The sequence below is a fragment of the Halichoeres trimaculatus genome, unplaced genomic scaffold (assembly GCF_033239565.1).
Source record: "Halichoeres trimaculatus isolate MK-OKI-2021-1 unplaced genomic scaffold, fHalTri1.1 fHalTri1_scaffold_23, whole genome shotgun sequence".
Taxonomy (NCBI): Eukaryota; Metazoa; Chordata; class Actinopteri; order Labriformes; family Labridae; genus Halichoeres; species Halichoeres trimaculatus.
The window spans coordinates 2,870,450-2,889,931 of NW_027437201.1; the positions used below are offsets into that span (position 1 = coordinate 2,870,450).

The window sequence follows — 19,482 nt, forward strand, 5'->3', positions numbered from 1 at the left end:
TAGTTTTTTTTTCTTTTCTTTTTTTTAATTTATTTTTTAATGTATTCATTTATCTTTTTTTTTTTTTTTTTTTTTAGTTTTTTACAAGTATTATTTTCCTGTGACAAACACATTTACTTGTGTGTCAAAATGTGAAAAAATGAGGAATCAAAAACCATGTGGAATCAAATCAGATTGTTGTTTTTTATACTTTTAAACTCGGTATCAAAATAAATATCTTTATGTTTTAGAGTTAGAAGGAAATTATTTAAACATTTATCCCATGGTTCAGGGTTGTGGTACTGTGTCCCATGTTGTCCCACACAAACACACTCCTTGTCCCCACATGTGGCTTGTGAGCACTTGGTCACCCTAGCTGGGTTATATGAGGATGTAAATAAGGAGTGGCTCATTTTTGGGACTGGAAATCCAGTCCAGTGGGTCTAACTGAAAGGGAGTGAAGACTGGTTGAAACCCTCAAATCTGGGACATAGTCTTCCTCTGGTTTCTGATGCTGAATGAGAGATCACCTCGACCACTGTATCTGGGTCTGAGCAAGATTCCTCTCTTTAGATGAGGAGGATTGTCTCTACATTATAGTTTCCTCCAAATGTTGTGGTCTCATGAAGATGATGTCATTATTTGCTCTTATATAAAAAAAGATTGATGAACGACTTCCTCAGGCCTTTGAAATGACACAGCAAAAGAGGTATAACTAAATAAATGGATGTAAGAAAAAGCCTCATCTGCCATGAAATAAACCGCTCCACTCCCTCCAACTCCTCATTTTCATGCAAATGACCCTGCTGGTTACAACTGTACGTCTTTGTAGTGGTAAAGTGTTAATTTCAGTTCAAAGGCTGAGGCAGTATTCTGCGGGGACAGAGATGGAGGTAGGATGGAGGTGGAGGGGAGGATGAGGAGGGGGAGCGTGTGTGCAGAGTGGTTTAGCCTGGCTCAGCCTAGCTCTGACCCGGCTCTTTGTGTTCCTATTGTCTCCATGGCAAACAGCATTAGAGCGTCTCCTGCACAAGGCTCGCTGCGCCCTCAAAATCAAAAAGAGAGGCAGGCGGCGCTGCTTCAGGTCTGGAAATGTCAGCCCCTGGCTTTATGTCCTTACTTGTTCCCAGTCAGGTTGGCTCTGTGTGTGTGTGTGTGTGTGTGTGTGTGTGTGAGTGTGTGTGTGTGTTTAATGACAGCACATGGAAGACTGAGGAGCCAAATGCGAGTTATGACACAGCGTCTTGGTTGCTGAGATCCAGTTCTGCTTTAATGACAGACTGTAAACACAGACACTGACAGAGATCACAGAAATCTTTCTCCTCTCCGAGCTCAGACTCTGATTGGTTAAACCCACAGACAAGATAACCTGCTGATCCTGGAAGAATGAGTCACACGGACGCTACCGCAACAGATATTTGTGCATATGGACCACTCGGCGTAACCTTTTACATCAAGAACTGGCTCTATCTCCTCCACGGGGGACACGTCCTGCATGCACATGCACACCAGCATCCATGTATATGACTGTGACTGTGTGACTCCCACAAATAATGGGGGGCATTGTCATTTCTCTGTGAGCACAAACACCATTAGACCGGTCGACGCGCTGATGGGGGCGAAAGAAAAGGCAGATAAAGGGCCGAGGAGAGAAAGAAAGTCATTCTGCTGGGACTGGTGGCGTGTACAAACGGAGAACATGGCTCCTCTTTTAACAGCCGTACAGTGGAGCGTGTGTGTGCTTTTATTGGAGGGGCGTCCACCGTACGTGTGTGTGTGTGTGTGTGTGTGTGTGGAATCAAACAGTAGAAGACTCATTGTAGTGCTCAAACACTGGCATTGTGTTTTTTTCCTGGGATGCTGCTGTGGCAGGGCCTCCTCTCATACGTAGCTGTGTGGTAGGGGGTGGCAACATCATGGACACTCGTGGAGACGCGGCGCCCACCCTCCTGTTGTGATCCCACCACTGGGGCTGTTTATCCCGTTTAAGGCCCACCCCTCCGCCGAGGGGACAGGCAGCTCAAACGCTGCTTGTCACGATCGGCTCGTCATCCTAAACGCCTGACAAACATCAGGCTTTTTGTAAACGTTGGTGCTTCTCGTTGAGGAGCCTTTATGTTTGTGCTTTAATGTAAATCGGCAAAGGGAGCAGGGATGACGAGCGGGAGAGTCTGACGCAAGATGGCGATGTATGGGATGACGTTTCATCACTTTCCTCGGGTGAAACATTAGACAAAAGCTGTTAGGACGAGATCAGTGGAGCAGCATCAAGCAGGGCTGGAAATATGAATCAGGGGAAATGTTTCAGCTCGGGGTGAAGGGAGGAGGACGCCCAAAGACTCAGGAGAAGAGCTCAAAATCACTTTAAGACACCCGCTAATTAACCAGCTCCCCCTCCTCTTCCTCTTCCTGTCCTGTGTCTGTATGGGAGACAGCGCTCCAGTCACTTAAGGAGGGTTAACACCCGTCTAAATTAAATATTAAAAGGTGTCTGTACCTGCTGCTATTGTTGCCCCTTGGAATAAGATATAACCTATTTTTGACAAGTTTTCATCCTCAGCCTTCTGCGGCGAGACGCTCGTCGAAAACCAAATCAGTGAAAAGAAGGGAAGTGGTACCCGTGTGTGTGTGTGGGGGGGTATTGATGAATAATCTAGTTCATATTCTGACGACACCGACCGCTCAGCAGGAGAGAAAGGAAGGGATGGAGAGGGAGAGAAAGATGGACAGAGCAGGGGGAGATAAAAGCTGGGAGGGGGGGAGTGAGGGATGAGTAAAAAGGAGGAAAGGAGGAGAAAAAAGGGAGGAGTGGCAGATGATAGCCCACGTCTGCCAAAGTATCACATGACAGTGCTCCTGTTTAAATAATAAAACAGGACGGGGCTCTAAACAAATCGTTATCTTCCCACTCCCATGTTTCCAGCCCCCCCGCCCCCCCTCGCTCTGCCCGCGTTTAAAAACTTGTTTTAATGCCATTTCTTAATGAACATAATAGCTCAGCGCTAATAATGAAAAGAAAATAAAAACATCTAAAAACGCGGAGGGGCCCCCGAGTTGTCGCCGGCGCTCAATTATTTCCTTGTCAAGTGGGTCTGTTTTTAATGAGGCCCTGTGGGACTGACGTCTGTCAGTCAGCCCTGACTTTTTGACACCATTACAACTTCAAATAGAAGCCGCCGCCACGCTGCCTTCCACCGCTCGCTCACTCACTAGCTACTGCTCCGCTCATCTGACAGGCTGGGAGGGAGGGGGGAGGGGGGAGGACAGGGAGGAGGAGGAAAGGTGGCAGGAGAGGGGGGGGTGCAAGAGGGAGGGAAAGAGAGAAGGGAGAGGAAGAGAGGGGAGCACATCAGTACACAGGTAGGCTGTATGTGTAGACCGCGTAGACCGCGCAGACCGCGCCGAGCGGCGGGCGAGAAAACAATCACTGAGGGTCATTACCAGGCGAGGTTTGTCAAACTGCCGGGGATCTCACCCCCTTCTGTGCTTCCTCGTTCCCTTCCTTCCTTCCTCTTCCTTCCTTTTTCATTATTCCTTCACGTTAATGATAAGTCTTGGTGGGTCGGCCCCGCGTGGGACGGTCAGAGGCACACGATTTTGTCGGCCATTAATTTGAGGCTTTGAAGCAGGCGGCGGCGGCGCTGCGGCTGGTGAGGGCCTGTGAAACGGTTGGTCGATAGGAAGAAGAGGGGGGGGGGTGTTGTGACTCCAACACCCCCGCTTCTCTGAAAAACGGAGACCGCGGCCCTGAAACAGAATAGCAAATATCCTCGCCAGGAACCACCACGCCAACGATGGGAGACACAAGCACACTCAACCCTCCTCTAAGTGTGTGTGAGAGTGTGTGTGTGTGTGTGTGTGTGTGTGTGTGTGTGTGTGTGCTTCAGTCATGTACCCCAACCTCCTCTTAGACTGAAATCCTCCCAAAGAACATCTTCCCCCTGAAGAGTTAAAGAGCAACAAACTCACACGTGATTTTTCAAACACCTGCGAATGTATCACATCATCAGTCGGCAAACACAGAAAAACAAAGTCTGCTGCACATCTTCAGAAAATACACAACCAAACAAAGTACAAGCTGGATTCATTCATAAGAAGAGAAAAGAAACAGACACATTTAAGACACTACACTTGAAATCCATGTTTCAGTTGGTCCTGGTGCACAGACGAAGAATCCAACGCTAACATGATGCTAACGTTACATCTGGAAACTTCTCAGATATACAGCTCTACAGAAACTTTAATGAAAACTCATGTAAGCTTTTATAAATAAATAGTTTCAGAATCACTTGTGATGAGAGAAAACACTTCACATGATGTAGATTTAATGTTAGTACATACATATCATACCTATGAGAATGAACAATAAGGTTTAAAAGTCCAGGGTGGGGCTGGGTGGGGGCGATGTGGGAGTCAGTTTTTCAGAGTTTACAAATGAGGACGCCAGATTTCAGGTCCCTTTGTGTTTAAAGAAAATTAAAAGAGTTGTTTTTGATTTTTTTAACCTGCTCTTCTCATAAATCCTTCCTGAAATAACCCTTTCCTCATAACGAAACGAAACTTTTACATCGACTGACTGAACCAACCTCAACCTCCTAACAGCATCTTCCTTCCTCTTCCTCTCGTCTATTTCGGGCTCTGCTGAGCTTCTTAAAGCAGGATATCTCACATGAAGGCACTGTCCTCTGTGCTGCGGATAGACTACATGAAGAAGAGAGGTGTAGGTCGCAGATATTCACATACGTGACAGAACGTGCGTCTACATCTGGAGTTAATCACAAACAATATAAACTCAAATATATATGAAGGTAACGCTCCTCTACCTGTATTCTTCTCCTTCTCCACACACACACATCCTGTGTGACATCTGACCAACCTCCAACACTGGAGAAAGAATAATTTACATTTCTAAATTTGTGCTGAGGAGCAAAAAAAAAAAAAAAGAAAAAAGCTAAAATAAAAAAAGGTCTAAGTTCACTTTGATACAGAATAGGCTCGAAACCACACAGAGGACAACACCATGGAAAATATGAACTATCATAAAAACATCTCCCTCTGCATGAGTCCCTAGGGGTGTTAGAAAAAGCCTGACAGAAAGAGGATAAAACTGAAGAAAGAGAAGAAAAAGAACAAGAAGTGTAAGGAAAAAAAAAAGGTTAAAGAAAGAAAAGCAAACAGGAAAGGAGAAAGAGACGGAAAAAAAGCTCCTGTCAGGCTTTGGAAACAGTGATTCATGGGGACCATTTGTTCTAATTACAGCAGAACAACGCTTTTGTCGCTATTAATCACGGCTGTGTGTGTTTGTATTTATGTCAGGGGGGAGTATGAGTGTGTGTGTGTGTGTATATATGCGTGGAGAGGGGAGATCAGTGGCCTCGCAGATTGAAATAGATGGCCAGGATGATGGTGAGGAGGATGATGGCTCCGAGGATGAAGACCAGGATACGGTTCTGGATGATCCTGCAGAGAAAGAGAAAGAAAAGAGAAAGAAGGAGGGAAGGAGAAAAAGAGATCAGGCAGGGTTCACAGAAGTCATATTGTTCCTGTGGAGGAAAGTAAAAAACGTCAAACGGTCACATGTTTATGTGCAAACTAAATGACCAGGCCTTATCATGTTTAATAGCTACCATGAGGTCTGCACACACACATTCACTCACACACAATATTTGCAAAATTTCAAGCAACACACTCGTCCTAAAAACTGACTGATTACTCCTGACATGTACACACAGTGTCTCTAACCTGTGTACACATGAGGACGTAGAAAAACAGTAATAAACAAGCATGACACACAAAAACAGCAACACACAGCCTCTAAAAGTTTATTTGCACAATAAAGTGGAAAAAGTGGCTCAGTAGTTTCCTGGAGGTAATAAAATCAGTGAATTACCGATGGAATTTGCCATAAAACGACTCACTCTTTTTGCACATTTAAAATTCTCCCACTGTGACCTAAGTAAACCTGACAAGAGGGGGCTTTGAAGCAAAACACACACAGGAGAGAAGGAGGGAGGGAGAAGGAGTGGGTGCTGAGGTGCAGAGGAGTTACAGGCCTTTGCATCAAGAGTGGGAGAAACTCACCTCTTGTGTGTTCCTTAAAAAATCTCCAATGTACCACCACGCACGCACAGGCAGGGACACACACACACAAACACAGCGCACACACTGAAACTCCAAAAACCCTCCGCTGCTCCTGACAAATGAGAGAATTATCACATTTGCTGACATGTGGAGGGGAGGCCGCGAAAGGAGGCAGCAGGGCGCTCTGTCCACTCCTCTAAGCAGGAGATGAATAGCCCATGCTGTGGTCATTTATCACTGAGGTGCTGCTGGTGGCTGTGGTGGGGGTTAGACTGGCTGCTCAGTCACCCTGCTACCCTCTAAACCCCAAGTCTGAGCCCACCACACCGGGTGAGCTCCAGTCCAGCAGCAGCAGCCTCAGCTCTCCACTTAGCTAAAAACCCACAGCTGTGGAAGAAAGGACGGAGAGTAAAACACCACTCACTGCTGTTATGTATCACAGTCGTGTTTTTGTGCTTACGTCTTTGTATTTGTTGTCTATGTTTTCCTTTTTTTCACAGAGAAGCAGCTTTTTGGTTTGCATTGCACAATTTGTTTGCACAAAGGACTCTGCAGCCACAGAGACACACTAAATCACATTTATAATACCCACAGCTTCACAGAGGATGCTGTGAGGAGCTCCTTTAAACTACAACCTCATAATGTGCCATTACCAGGGGTGTTTCCGAGGGGGGTCCAGGGTGGCAAGACTCCTCCAGCATTTAAATTTATTCCACACTCTGATCAGATTTAAATCAATCATTTTTTAATGAAATCCTTAATTTTAAATGTTACTTCATTTTGTTAGTCTTTTAAAGAGACTCAGGGACATTAAAACAAAGTATTTTTTCTTTCTTTTTATAACATTACACAAAGAGAACAGGGCAGTGGATGGGGCAGGAAACAAGATGAGTGGTACTGCAAGTAGGACTTGTTTGCTAGAGTGCTTGGTATGGATCTACTTGTCAATCTGATTCTTTATTTTTTACATTATCAGTTCCTCCTGTGAATTTTATGGGTTTTCTGTGGTAACAACATCCATTTGAGTTTATAAGTAAGTACATATTAAATTGATCACTAGATCTGGATATCACTGGATGTAAACATATATGTACTGTTTTGTTGTATGTGTTTGACTGAAGTAGGCCATCTAGTGTCTCAAAGTGGTTACAGCATTACTTTGAGTTGTTTGGAACCCTGCTGTAGTTATGAAACCAGCCCTGCATGTAAATCTTCTTTTATTTGCCTGTTAGTATTTGACATTTAGAGTTTTCAGTATTGTTTACAAAAAGTAACTGTAATATGTTTCTGTGAAGTTGAAATTCTATTCTGAAGACAAAGTTATACAGATGTATGCTAACCACTTGCATATCAATGCAATTTCCCATATACGTTAGCATCAAGCTGGTGTCATTTTGTTTACATAGTTTTTGGTTAATAAGGAGATGCATACCATTTCTTTGTGTGTTCAGTTCTTCAGTAAAACTTCAAGCTGAAAATCCTGGATCAGAGTTTTCTTGAGAAACGTTATCAAACTGCTAAGCTAAGATAGCTGCGGCAGATGGCAAACTTGGTGGCTAATCTTATTTAGCTCCTGACCTAACAGCTAGGCTAGACTCATGTTGAAAAGCTGTTTTCTGGTGATGGGTTAGAGTAGAGGTTGGGTTTAGGACCCCCTGTGGGTTGTGACACACTGATAGTGGGTTGCAAACTATTTACATTTAAATTTACGTATTTTATCCATTATTGTTAAAACATAAACAAAAATACACATTAAATTGTATATTAAACCACGCTGATTAACTTAGGAAACACAGCAGCATGTGAACAGAGCTACTTTCATTTTCTACTGATTCGCTAAATTAAATCACTTGGGCCTTTTTTTGTCCTTTTTTATCTAGTGGTGGAATAGCCTGTTAACTATTCCTTGTTATGACTATTCCCGTTAAGGGCTTAATTGTCCCCAGCACTACAGTTCTGGGGGTCATGGACTGAAAGTTTGGGAATCCCTGGGCTAGAGGGGGACAAAGGCAAAGAAACAGATAGAGACAAACAAACTGAGTGTAAACAACAACAACAATAGCCCAAACAGATCTCTAGCTAAAATGCTAGTTATAATGGTTATAACTGTATAAGTGTGTGTGTGATATTAGCAGGAACAGCAAGATATACAAGTGACATTAATAAAGGGACTATTGATGATGCTAGTTATAGCATCTGTACAGCTAACAGCAGAGCTAACTGCAAAGCTATATATGGGACTTTTGCTAACTTTGTTGCTCGTTATTCTCCACCCGGTGTTCCTGGTACTTTGCTGTACCAGGAACACTGGTACAAATTCTTGCGTCTTTGCTGTTATCTTTTAAAATATAAACCTGTTTAGAAATAAAACATCTCTTAGACTTTGAATGCAACAACCACCATACGCGTCCTCACATTAATCAGTGCTTGGGTCGGGCCACCTCAGCCATACAGTCTCAATACACCCCTGGTCTTTCTAGGGACTAGACTTTCTACTGACATGCTGTAATGCTCTGATTGAATAACACCAGAGAGCTCATTACAGCTACTAAGTGATACTCTCTTATAGGTCGATAGTTTATCCTTGAATAAATACATACATTAAACTGAGTCTTTCTGTGAATATACGCTGTATTTTCAAATCCTAGGACCAGAGAAAGTTATGTTTAGTTTTTAAAGTGTGAAAATAAAGAAAAATTCATAATGATGGAATTCTTCATTCGTCACACACCCCAACACCAACATGTGGATGTTGTAGCAGCAGTGTGGGATGCTATGATAGGCCGGCTCAGTCGTGGTGTTTGGATGAGCAGCTGGGGAGAGAATCCCAGTGAAACACTAATCAGAGCATGCTTAGCAAGGCCACATCTCCCCCCATTAATTGACATTCATTATTTACAATGATTATTTATCCCAGCCAAATACCCAGAGGAGGCACTTGTGTGTGTACGAGTGTGTGTACGAGCGTGTGTGTGTTCAGAGGATCCAGATCGGCTGGTGTTGTTTGTTACTTTTTCAGTCAGGGAGAAAAAAAGGAGGGTGACTGGAGGCCTGGGGGTAGAAAGAAGAAGAGGAAGTTAGCTTTTAGCCTCTTGGATGAGGAGCCCAAGAGCTGTAAAAATTGCATTCATTACAAGGAGTCTGATTTGGTAGCAAACACTGAGAAACTTCAAACACTTTCATGTTCAAAGCAGTGAGGAAAATGACAGTGCTGCGATTCAAGAACTACTTCTCAGGGGACAGATATTTTCAAAAATACCTGCTTTGACCTAAACTGATTCTCTGTGCACCAATCGAACAAAACACACCTTGAAGTGTAACGTGGAGGAGCTGATCTTATTTGTGGCACTCATGCAAGAGCTTGGTATAAATTTAGCACTGCCCAGTTGAACTTTCAGCAGCTGAAGCAGAAATAAAATTAAGGTTTATCTAATTTTGTTTTAAATTCAAATTATGAGGATGTTGCTCACTTTTTCAGCTGTGCCTGAAAACTCACAAACTTACACATTTCTTTTCTTATGCTGGGGATAATTCAGCAGATCTCAAGAGGATTGGGAATTAAGAGTCACTGTAAACCAGAGGACATATGGGCACACACACTGTGGTGGTAGGTTGAAATTTATGTGAGGAAAGGAAAACAGTTCACCACAAAGACTAATCATTCCAATCCCACAAAGCACTGAATTAAAGGCCACGCTCCTGCTAAGCTAGCTGTCAGAGAGCCTATTCTGCTTCAACTGGTGACTCTGGTGCAGAAATGAAGAGTTTAATAAAGGGACTTAGTCTCAGCAATGTCACCTGTCTGTTTCTGAAACAGATTTTTGAAGCAGATCAGCTGACGGTGCCATATTGACTGCAAAAAACTCAAATCTTATCAAGTGTTTTTGCCTTATTTTAAGTACAAATTGTCCTGTTACACTTGATATGAGCCAGATTCAACTGATCAGTCCAAAAAAAATGTCTTAATAGAAGTTACTTTTCTCTTGGTCCATTGACAGATTTTATTTTTTTACTTGTTACAGCAATTCAGACCTCATTTTGTGTCTTTTAAATAACTTGAAACAAGACATTTTTCTAGAACTGGTCAGTTGAATTTGGCTCATATCAAGTGTGATGAGACAATTTTTACTTAAAATGAGACAAAAACACTTGATAAGATTTCAGTATTTTTGCAGTCAATATGGTGCCGTCAGCTGATCTGCTTCAAAAATCGGTTTCAGAAACAGACAGGTGACATTGCAGAGAGGAAGTCCCTTTATTAAACAGTTCATGGCTGCACCAGGGCCACCATTTGACTTGACAGCATGGGCTCTCCAACAGCTAGCTTAGCAGGAGCATGGCCTTTAATTCAGTGTGGCGGGGTTGAGTCTACACACTAACAGCTACAGGACACCCGTCAGTCATGTGAGCTGAGCTGTGCCTCTGATTGGGCAAACTCGCGCTCTAAATATCTTCTCAGTGCGTTCCCATAGTGAAATTGGTGATTCAGACAGGAGACATTTATGTACTAGGCTGTAAATATGTAATTCTGCTGTGAAACATCTTTTTTTTCTGGTTTGGTGTGTATGTGACTTCTGGTTCCTCTGGAGCCAGACTCAAGTGTACACTCAAGAAACAGCAGATTTTAGCACTTCCACATTGTCTCAGAATTTTAGACCGAAAGTTGCTGCTTGGGTGCAGCTAACGTTAGCTTGGCAGACCAAGGAGAAACAACTCCTCCTAAACCCTCACCAAATCAACAATCTGTGAGTCCAGAGGGACTCAACAGTCTGACCAAGAGACAGGTCGATGAAAACATGCTTCCTTTACGAACTCTCATTCTGCCATAGCGTCACTTTGTCCTTTGTAATATAACACCAGAAAATGTAAACACTGCAAAAAATGAAATCTCATCAAGTGTTTTTGTCTTATTTTGAGTAAAAATTGTCTTATTATACTTGATGAGTCTTATTTTTAGTTATTTAAAGATAGAAATGAGGTCTGAATTAGTTGTAACTGGTAAAAAAAGAAATGTCAATGGAACGAGAGAAATGTGCTCATCAAGTTTCTTGAATCTAGAATAAGGCTTAAAAAAAGTTACTTTTCTCTTATTCCATTGGAAGATTTTCTGTTTACTTGTTTCGAGCAATTCAGACCTCATTTTTGTATTGGAATAACTTAAAATAAAGCACTTTTCTAAACTCGTCAGGTGAATGTGTCTCATATTGAGTCTAAAAAGATATTTTTTAACTCAAAATCAGACAAAAATGCTTTATAAGTTTTGAGTTTTTTTGCAGCATAAACATCTACGAGGGCTCGTTTACATTCTTCAGGCAACACAAGCCTTGAAAGTTAAATTTAGCCTCCAAATATAGACACCCCCCCCCCTTTAAACCCTCACCAAAAAGACACAGAAAAAATCTCCAAAAATTGGGAGGTATGAGAGTGAAGAACATGGTTTCCCTCCCCTGTATGGTTGATCCCGTCCTGACACGTGGCCAGACAGAACAGAACTTATCAAACCGGATCCATCCTCCAGCTTTGACACTTGACATAGAGGTGCTGGGGGGGTGAGGGGTGTGTGTGTGCGTGCAGAGGGGGGAATTTAGGTGTGTGTGAGTGATGCACACAGCGCACGAACAAGTGTGCAGACAGGATGCTGACCCACATACACACTCCTTCAATCATTCACACACACACACATACACACACAGGCTCTGAGAAGGTTTAGCTTAACCCTGTTACCCAGAGTGGTATCATGATCCTGGAGTTCACGTCTCTGACCCCAGACCCCTGGGACACAAACAAACCAAGAGAGAAAGAAAGAAAAGCTAATGTTTGGATGGATCAGCAGTTTCTGACATGCTCATGCTGACCAGTAACAGCATCCAAAACTGTTCGTTACTGGCTCCTGTTCCTTCTTTATTTCAGACAGCCAATCAGGAAACACCCTGCCTGCAAAAAACAGACAGAGAACTAATGATAGAAGGAGAAAGTGAGACATATAGAGGGAGGAAAGAGTAAAAATGATGAGTACATAGGAGAGCAAAAAAAGTAGAGAAAGCAGAGAGGAAGGAAGAAGGGAAATGGGCATAAAAGCAGCTGAGAGTGAAAAAAGGAGAATAAACAGAGGTAGAGAGATGGAGAGGAAGGGAAAGGAGGAAAAGAGGGAGAGAAGTCCATTTACCCGGGGAGGCAGAGCTGGAGGAGAGGCTCCTCGGAGACAGATGAAAATAATGAGGACTTTTCTGTCAGGAAAGATTTACAAAATCGTACCAGTGTTATTAAAATTTAAAATCTCCCGTTTTTTTTCTTTTTCTCCCTTCCCACCCTCTTCCTCCCTCCCTCCCTCTTTTTCCTTTTCCCTGTTTTCCCCCCTCCTCTTCCAGCAGCACAGCCTTATTACCAGCTCTAATGAGCACCGGGATACACCTCAGCTCTGTGTGTGTGTGTGAGCCTGTGTGTTTCTGCATGCGTGTGTGTCTGTTGGGGTCCATGCAGGTCCCTAGTGCCAACTCCATCAGTGCCCCAGATTTCCCAGTCCCTTCAGTGACACACACACACACACACACACACAACACACACAAGGGTGGGCACTGAGATGTGCGCTGACACACACACAGAGCTTTTGGTAGCGCTCAGAGGTGACTGGACACACACACACACCAGAATTCTCTCAGACAGACACGTAACACCCCCTGACCCAAAACAAAAACAGTCTCCCAGTCAGACAGACATAAGCAGATAGGCCCAACCCACCTCAACACACACACACAAACACACACACACACACACACACTCATAAACACACAGTGTCTGAACTAAGAACAAACTTAGCTGCAGACTTGCATCTCTCAGGCCCTCCCCGATCCCTCCTCTTTCCACTAGTAGACCAATAAAATAAAAATCAATGGCTGTCTGAGCCATTCTGACTCTCCTCCCTCCAAACCCTGGGAATATACAGCATGGAGGAGGGAAGGGGAGGGGGGAGAGGGGAGAGGGGAAAGGGGGGAGAGGGGGAGGGAAGGATCAATGTGTTCACAAATGGTTTGAGTGATGGACACAGAGGTGGAACGCTGCGAGAGGTAACTCCTAACTAATGCATCGACTTGTTATCGCAAACTAATACAAATATATGTTTCATTCCACAAGCACACACACATATGCACACACACACTGGGCTTTCTCAGGGGCTACCACATACCCAAACAAAGGAAAACAACGCTATATCGTTCCAGTTTGAGCAAAGAAAGGTGAGAAACGTGCGACGCTTCAACAAAGTGAAAGAAACGAGGCAGAACGTTCCAGAACAATCCGTCTGGGTTCATGTTGCTCTGCAGAGATAATGACTTGACCTGTTTGCTGGAGAGATCTGATCCCGCCATGCATGTTTCGCCTATTGTCCCCAAGGGGGTGTTCAAGATAAGTGATGATTTTTCAAACACACACGCACACATGTATGCACACACACTCTCACACACACTCTCACACACAAACAGCTGGAGTGGGTCTTTAATTGAAATCTGTTTACTGTAATTATTCAGAAAAATTCTCCGACATTAGGGAATTCCCCAAAGGAAAACAGTGTTTAAGAATCAAGAATGAGCCCACATCTCTCTACACACACACACACACGCGCACACACACACACACACACACACACACACACACACACACACACACACACACACACACACACACACACACACACACACACACACACACAACACACAGGATATACAATTAACAGAGAGAGTGTGTTAGACACTATCATAAAGAGAAATATCCACTAAAACAAAATTAGACTCATGTTTTAAAACAACTTTTTCAATTTAACACTGATCAAAATGCTACTAATGATAACAAGACTAGAAGCTTCTGTCACTTCAACTGCTGACTGACAAAAAAACACTTTAACTCTCAGTTGGTGATGACAGTTTGAAGTGTATGAAATGTGGAAGACAGAAAATGAAGCCTGCCAGTTTACATCTTTAAAGGCCGATTACATTTTCTTAAGAGAGACTGAAAAAAAAATTACCATAATGTCTGTAGTACAAGTGGCACCTGAATACAAAAATGGAACCATCAAGTTAAAATCGTTGAGGGCAAACAATATTTTTCCAATACAGAAAAAAACTACCATAAAACTTGTAATAAAAATTGTACCAGTTTTTTCGGGAGTCTTAAAGGGAATAACTGCGCTCCTGTTTCATGACTTCATTGACTTGCATTCAGCAATTTGATGCAGATGTGTAGCCCTCTATTGTCTAAGTCGCTATTGCAACCCATGACCAAATCTTAAAAACTCATGGTGCCCTCTCCAACAGTTACTCAAACTGGAGACATTTACACAAGTTTTTACAATAAAGTATACTGTTATTTTCTCACATGCATTATTACAACCTGATCAGAGGTGGCGCTGTAAGACTGGAGTGCCTAGCTATATGTCGTTATTTGAGTGCCCTGTTAGAGCCCGAAATGTAACATGAAATTAGAAAAAAAAACCAAAAAAAACCCAAATAAATCCTAAAATGTGATAAATAGTCGATAATGTAACAAAAGTGCTGTGAGTAAAATGTAAAACCCAAAATGTAACAAGTTACATTTTTGGCAAAAAGTTATTTCGAGCTCCGCACATTTGTTACATTTAGGTCAGTTGTTATAATTCAGGCTCTTACAAGTCCTCTTCAGGCTTAAATGCCATAACACAGTCAAATACGGTAATTCTCACTTCATTCTATACTGGCGTACTGGTCTCACTGCTCAACTCGCAGATTGAAAAAAAAAAAAATTAAAGTGTGTCTTCTACGCTAAGAGTTACGGTAATTTTTAAATTAAGAAACCTCAGACTTGTTGAATTTTTTGCTTTTGTTTTTAAGACTTATGGTTAATACAATGTATAAAATAAATCATACCATAAAAAAAAAGGAAAAAAAAAAACAGTCCTTACCACATTGACAAGTCTAATTAGCAGTCAAACCTATTAATCACACTGACCTACCAAATGTAGCTCCATATTAATCTATATGATGGTATTAAAGCAAACATAGGGTCTAAGTGGATTCAGTTTATTAGAACAAGTTGTTTCATAAATTTCCAGGGAAGATGTTGTTGATGTTTTGTCAGGTCAAGATGATCTATGTGAGCTGTCATGACATCTTCAGACTGAACAAACACTCCTGATAAAGTCTGAATTTTTAAAACCCTCTGTATTTGCATCAGTGTCTTCACTAATTCCTGCAGCTACTGTTTTCTCCTATCATATTTGTTTCCCCCATGGGAGTCTTTGATTTATGTGTGCATATAAACCTGTAATCTGTTTGGCAATAGAAGCCTCAATCTGTTATTTTACTTCCAGTCCTCTAAAATGGAGTAAAGCTGTTTCCACCATAACAATGACATTCTGCTGCTTTCCCAAACCTTTAACAAAATATAAAACCCTGCTCCTTGATATTTTTGCTGCGATTATTGATCTCTAAAAAGTCACAGACCTTTTATTGACCTGTATCGACAACATTATTTTTTCACTACAGAGAAAACTGACATAAAAGATGAAGAGGTTTTTATTTGGAGGACGTGGTCTGAACAGGGTATTTCATGTCAGCCTGACTCCCTCTCTCCTCCTCTCTGTCTGTCTCCCACTTTACTCCCTCTCTTTCTACCAGCTTGATACAGGAGAACAGCACCGGGGCTCTACAGGTTCATCCATTTTTTATACGGCGGCTAACAACCCCGGCCAGCAGCAGCAGCCCTAGACTGGGACCCAGTTCTCTCTCAGAGAGAAAAAAAAAAAGCGGTGGAAAGGGGGGGAGAGAAAGAGGGAGACGAAGAGGAGGGATGGAGGGAGACAGAGAGGGAAGAAGAAAGTGGGAGGAAAATTCAGCGTGGGAGGAGAGTGTGTGTATACATGAAAAAATGGAGAGAGAAAGAGGAAAGGAGATGGAGAGGGAAATGGAAAACAGGCAGAGTGGGTGAAGGAGAAAGAGAAGGACTGAATTCATTGCAACTGTGTCTGGAATTTTTACCAACTTTTTTTTTTTTTTTTTGCCGGAAGCGATTTCAGGAAGCTGCAGCAGCTTCAGCTCGTCCTGTTGTGATGTACAGGTGGCTTTCTGAGTCTGCCTGGTTACCTACTTGAGTCCTCTTCCTGCTCCGTCCTCCTCTGTGCTGTCTTTTCAGTCGGACATTCAGTCACTTCATCTCTTCTTTTCTACTCACTTTATTCTCCTTAGTCTGATTCCCTGCTTAGATTTCTTACTGTTTTCTGTGTATTAACTCTCCTCTAAGCTCCTGCTTAAAGCCAAGCAATCAGCTGCTCTGGATGTATGTTTATGGGTTTTGAGCCTCATTGAATTCCTCTCCATTCAAACTCCTCAAGGTGACTGAACTGTAAATAAAAATCCTTTTTAATTCCAACAAACCTTCACCAACCCTGTCAGTTTTCCTTGGATTGAAAGAAAAACCAGATCTACTTCTCGTGTGAGAAACTTATCCTCGCTCTGCTCTTGTTGCCCAAATTTCCCTGAATAAAACAAACATTAAACTGACACCCTATTTATTCATCTAAGACTTTTCTTCAGGATTATACAATGCTTAACGCAATATTCCTTCACCCTGATATCATGACATTCCTCTCCCTTTCTCCGTTCTGCTAAGATTTCCCAAAACACAAAATCCCCCTTGTATACACTCTGCGAGGGCCAGGGGCCAGCTGCAGATCCGATTACTGGCCGCCGTGAAAAAGGGCGTAACATTATCCATTAGGGCTAAAGGGCTCCAAAACGATGATGTCCATAAATTTTTATTGTTTGTTCAGTATTGAAATCTCATTAAAGCACATAAATCACATGTGCACACTCCTGCTGACTTCCACCAAAGAAAGAAAAGGGGAAAAGGAGACAAAGGAGAGGGGAAGAGGAGCTGGGATGCTCGGGGAGCGTGAGACACCTGAGGCGATGGTTTAAGGCATCTGCATGCTTTGTTAGTGGGACGACGTAGTGACAGAGATTTGTAGGAAAGAGGCTGCTTAGGCATCTCACCGTGCTTCTTAATCTAATTACTGCAGAGCTTTTCCTTAACATAACTTTTCAAAGGCTTTTTTTATTGTTTTACTTCTACAGAAAAACACTCAGATGTTCTTCCATTAGCGTTTGCTAGCGTCAGGGAAGCAGGGAGTGATACATCCAGTCTGACACCTGACAAAACTCTTCTGTTGTGAAATTTGACCTAACTTGTTCAAAGTTGAAATGAAATTTTGGTAAGGTAAACTCTAACCTTATATATATTTATCTATTTTTATCTTAATATTAACATAAAGATATTTTGACTTTCAAATACAGAGTCACTTTTTAAGAAGTTATTTTTTGGGGTACCCCTTCATGGGTTTATTTTTTGGTTGTAGGGAACGCCAAGCAGCAAGGAGAAGAGGTCACAGTAGAAACAGGTACAGCTGCGATGAGGATGTAATCCCTGTACATGGGGCGCTGTCTTTAATGTCAGGGCCAAACTGCTGCTCATTTTTTGTCAGTTTTGAGACAATTGTGGAGTTAGTTAGGGGGAATTTTTCTGTTGCTCATTTTTGAGACAGTGTTTCTTTTGATACTCCACAAAGCTGTTTTTGAAACAGTCCTGAGGTGGTCACATTCAGACAGACCTACAGGGGGCACTCTTTAAAGTCAGTTTTGATACTGGTTTAAAGTAATAATGTTTGTTTTCATTGTTGAGACAGAGCTGCAGTTGAGCCATTTTGAGACTTGAGCTTTTTTCTGTTGTGCTTTTTTTTTAAATCCTCCTTGCTATTTAGAATAAGACAGACCTAAAAGTATTAAGGCTGTCAATTGATTAAAATATTTAACTGGTGATTAATCTCAAATGAATCGCATATATATATATATATATATATATATATATATATATATATATATATATATATATATATATATATATTTAAATGTACCTTAAAGGAATACCTTTCAAGTTTCAAAACTCTTATCAACATGGGAGAAGACAAATACGTTTGCTTTATGTTAATGCGTCTTTAATATTATTGCAGCAACCTAAAACAAAGACAAATATTGTCCAGAATAATGGCCACACAACGTCAAAGGTACTGCATGAAGTAGAAATATCCTGGAAGGGCATCATGACCTGAAGATAACATAACCTATAAAATATTACCACCATATAACATCCAACCAAACAGCCTATCTTTTTAGGCAGCTCAACACAAACTGATAGAGTTCATGCATCACAACAACAGACGCATCGTCCAACAAGAACTTTTGATCATAAAAAAAGATAATTCTCTGGACGCTTCACACTTCAAAAAAGTTTTCTTAAACAATATGTCCCTCTGCAGCCTCTGTATGCTTGGCCAGCGAGTGTTATTTGAGACTCAGTGGAGACTGAACTCACATCCACAGTCAATGCAAAAAACTTTGTCCTTGTCCAGAGAAACATCTGACCATGCTTTGGAGCCGAGTTTCCTTTTCAAAACACTGTCTTTACTAATTTCTGCTTGTCAACCACTATGTTTTGTTGGTGCTGTATCCATTCCTGATTTCCCAATCTACGGGGCGGGCCTAGGGTCATACACAGAATGTGCGCGCATTAATCATGCGTCAAATAAGTTAATAGTTTTAGGGAAAATTTAAATTAACTCATTACTATTGCATCAATTTCGACAGCCCTAAAAAGTCTAATAATTAAACTTGGTCTTTTAACAGGAAGTTAGTTTTATGAGTTTTATTAGTAAGTTATTAGCTAGTTATCAGTGTTATTGTACACCAGTTTCAGTCATTAAACTGGAAAAGGATAATGTTCACTGGACAATGTTTTGGATAATGTACCTTTCCCTATTTTACTTGGGGAGCTGCTGTAGAATAGAACAGAATATTATAGAAGCTTTATTGTCATTGTACATGATATAACAACATTTCGTTTAGCAGCATCTCTTCCTAGCAGCAACAAGATAGAAATAAAGTGCAAAATTAAGTGTTTACATAAGTAGTTCTTAAAACCTACAAAATATAAAGAGACATAAAAGAGGTAGAATTTTTTTTGCAGATTTTCCCACCATCTTTGTTTTTCTCCGAAATGAATCTAATGTTGTGATATCACTAAAACATGACATGGGCAGTGTTCCTTAACCTCTTAAGACCCAAGCTTCTGTCTGGTCTGCATTTTTAATTTACCTTGCTGTTTTGTCTTAGTAAGACCTAATAAGTACAATTACTAAACTTTGTCTTTGTACAAGAGGTTTGATTATTTGTGTTATAAGTTCTCTATAATGTGTTTGTTTGCGGTGTTATTGTACTTGAATATGTTGTTTTCTTCACTAAAATGGGTGTAGTGTTGTGATTTCCTCAAAAGATGATGTGGGCAGTGTCCCTCAATGTGGCAAGTATAAAAAAAATGAAGTATCATGGGTCTGAGAGGCAGAAA

General features: G+C 41.7%; 1 protein-coding gene across 4 annotated transcripts in view; it reads right to left on the reverse strand.

Moving 5' to 3' along the window:
- Window positions 1-1,257: 1,257 nt before the first annotated feature.
- The window catches only part of vti1a (vesicle transport through interaction with t-SNAREs 1A), a 160,230-nt gene continuing 142,005 nt past the window's right edge, over window positions 1,258-19,482 (reverse strand). For 2 of the 4 annotated variants that reach the window (XM_074663006.1, XM_074663005.1), the window contains one exon: window positions 1,260-5,439. In XM_074663006.1, coding sequence (XP_074519107.1) covers window positions 5,346-5,439 — 94 coding nt within the window. In that variant the 3' untranslated portion in view covers window positions 1,260-5,345. Of the gene's footprint in view, window positions 5,440-19,482 lie in introns of all 4 variants that reach the window. The other 2 variants (XM_074663008.1, XM_074663007.1) reach the window with 2 other exon arrangements.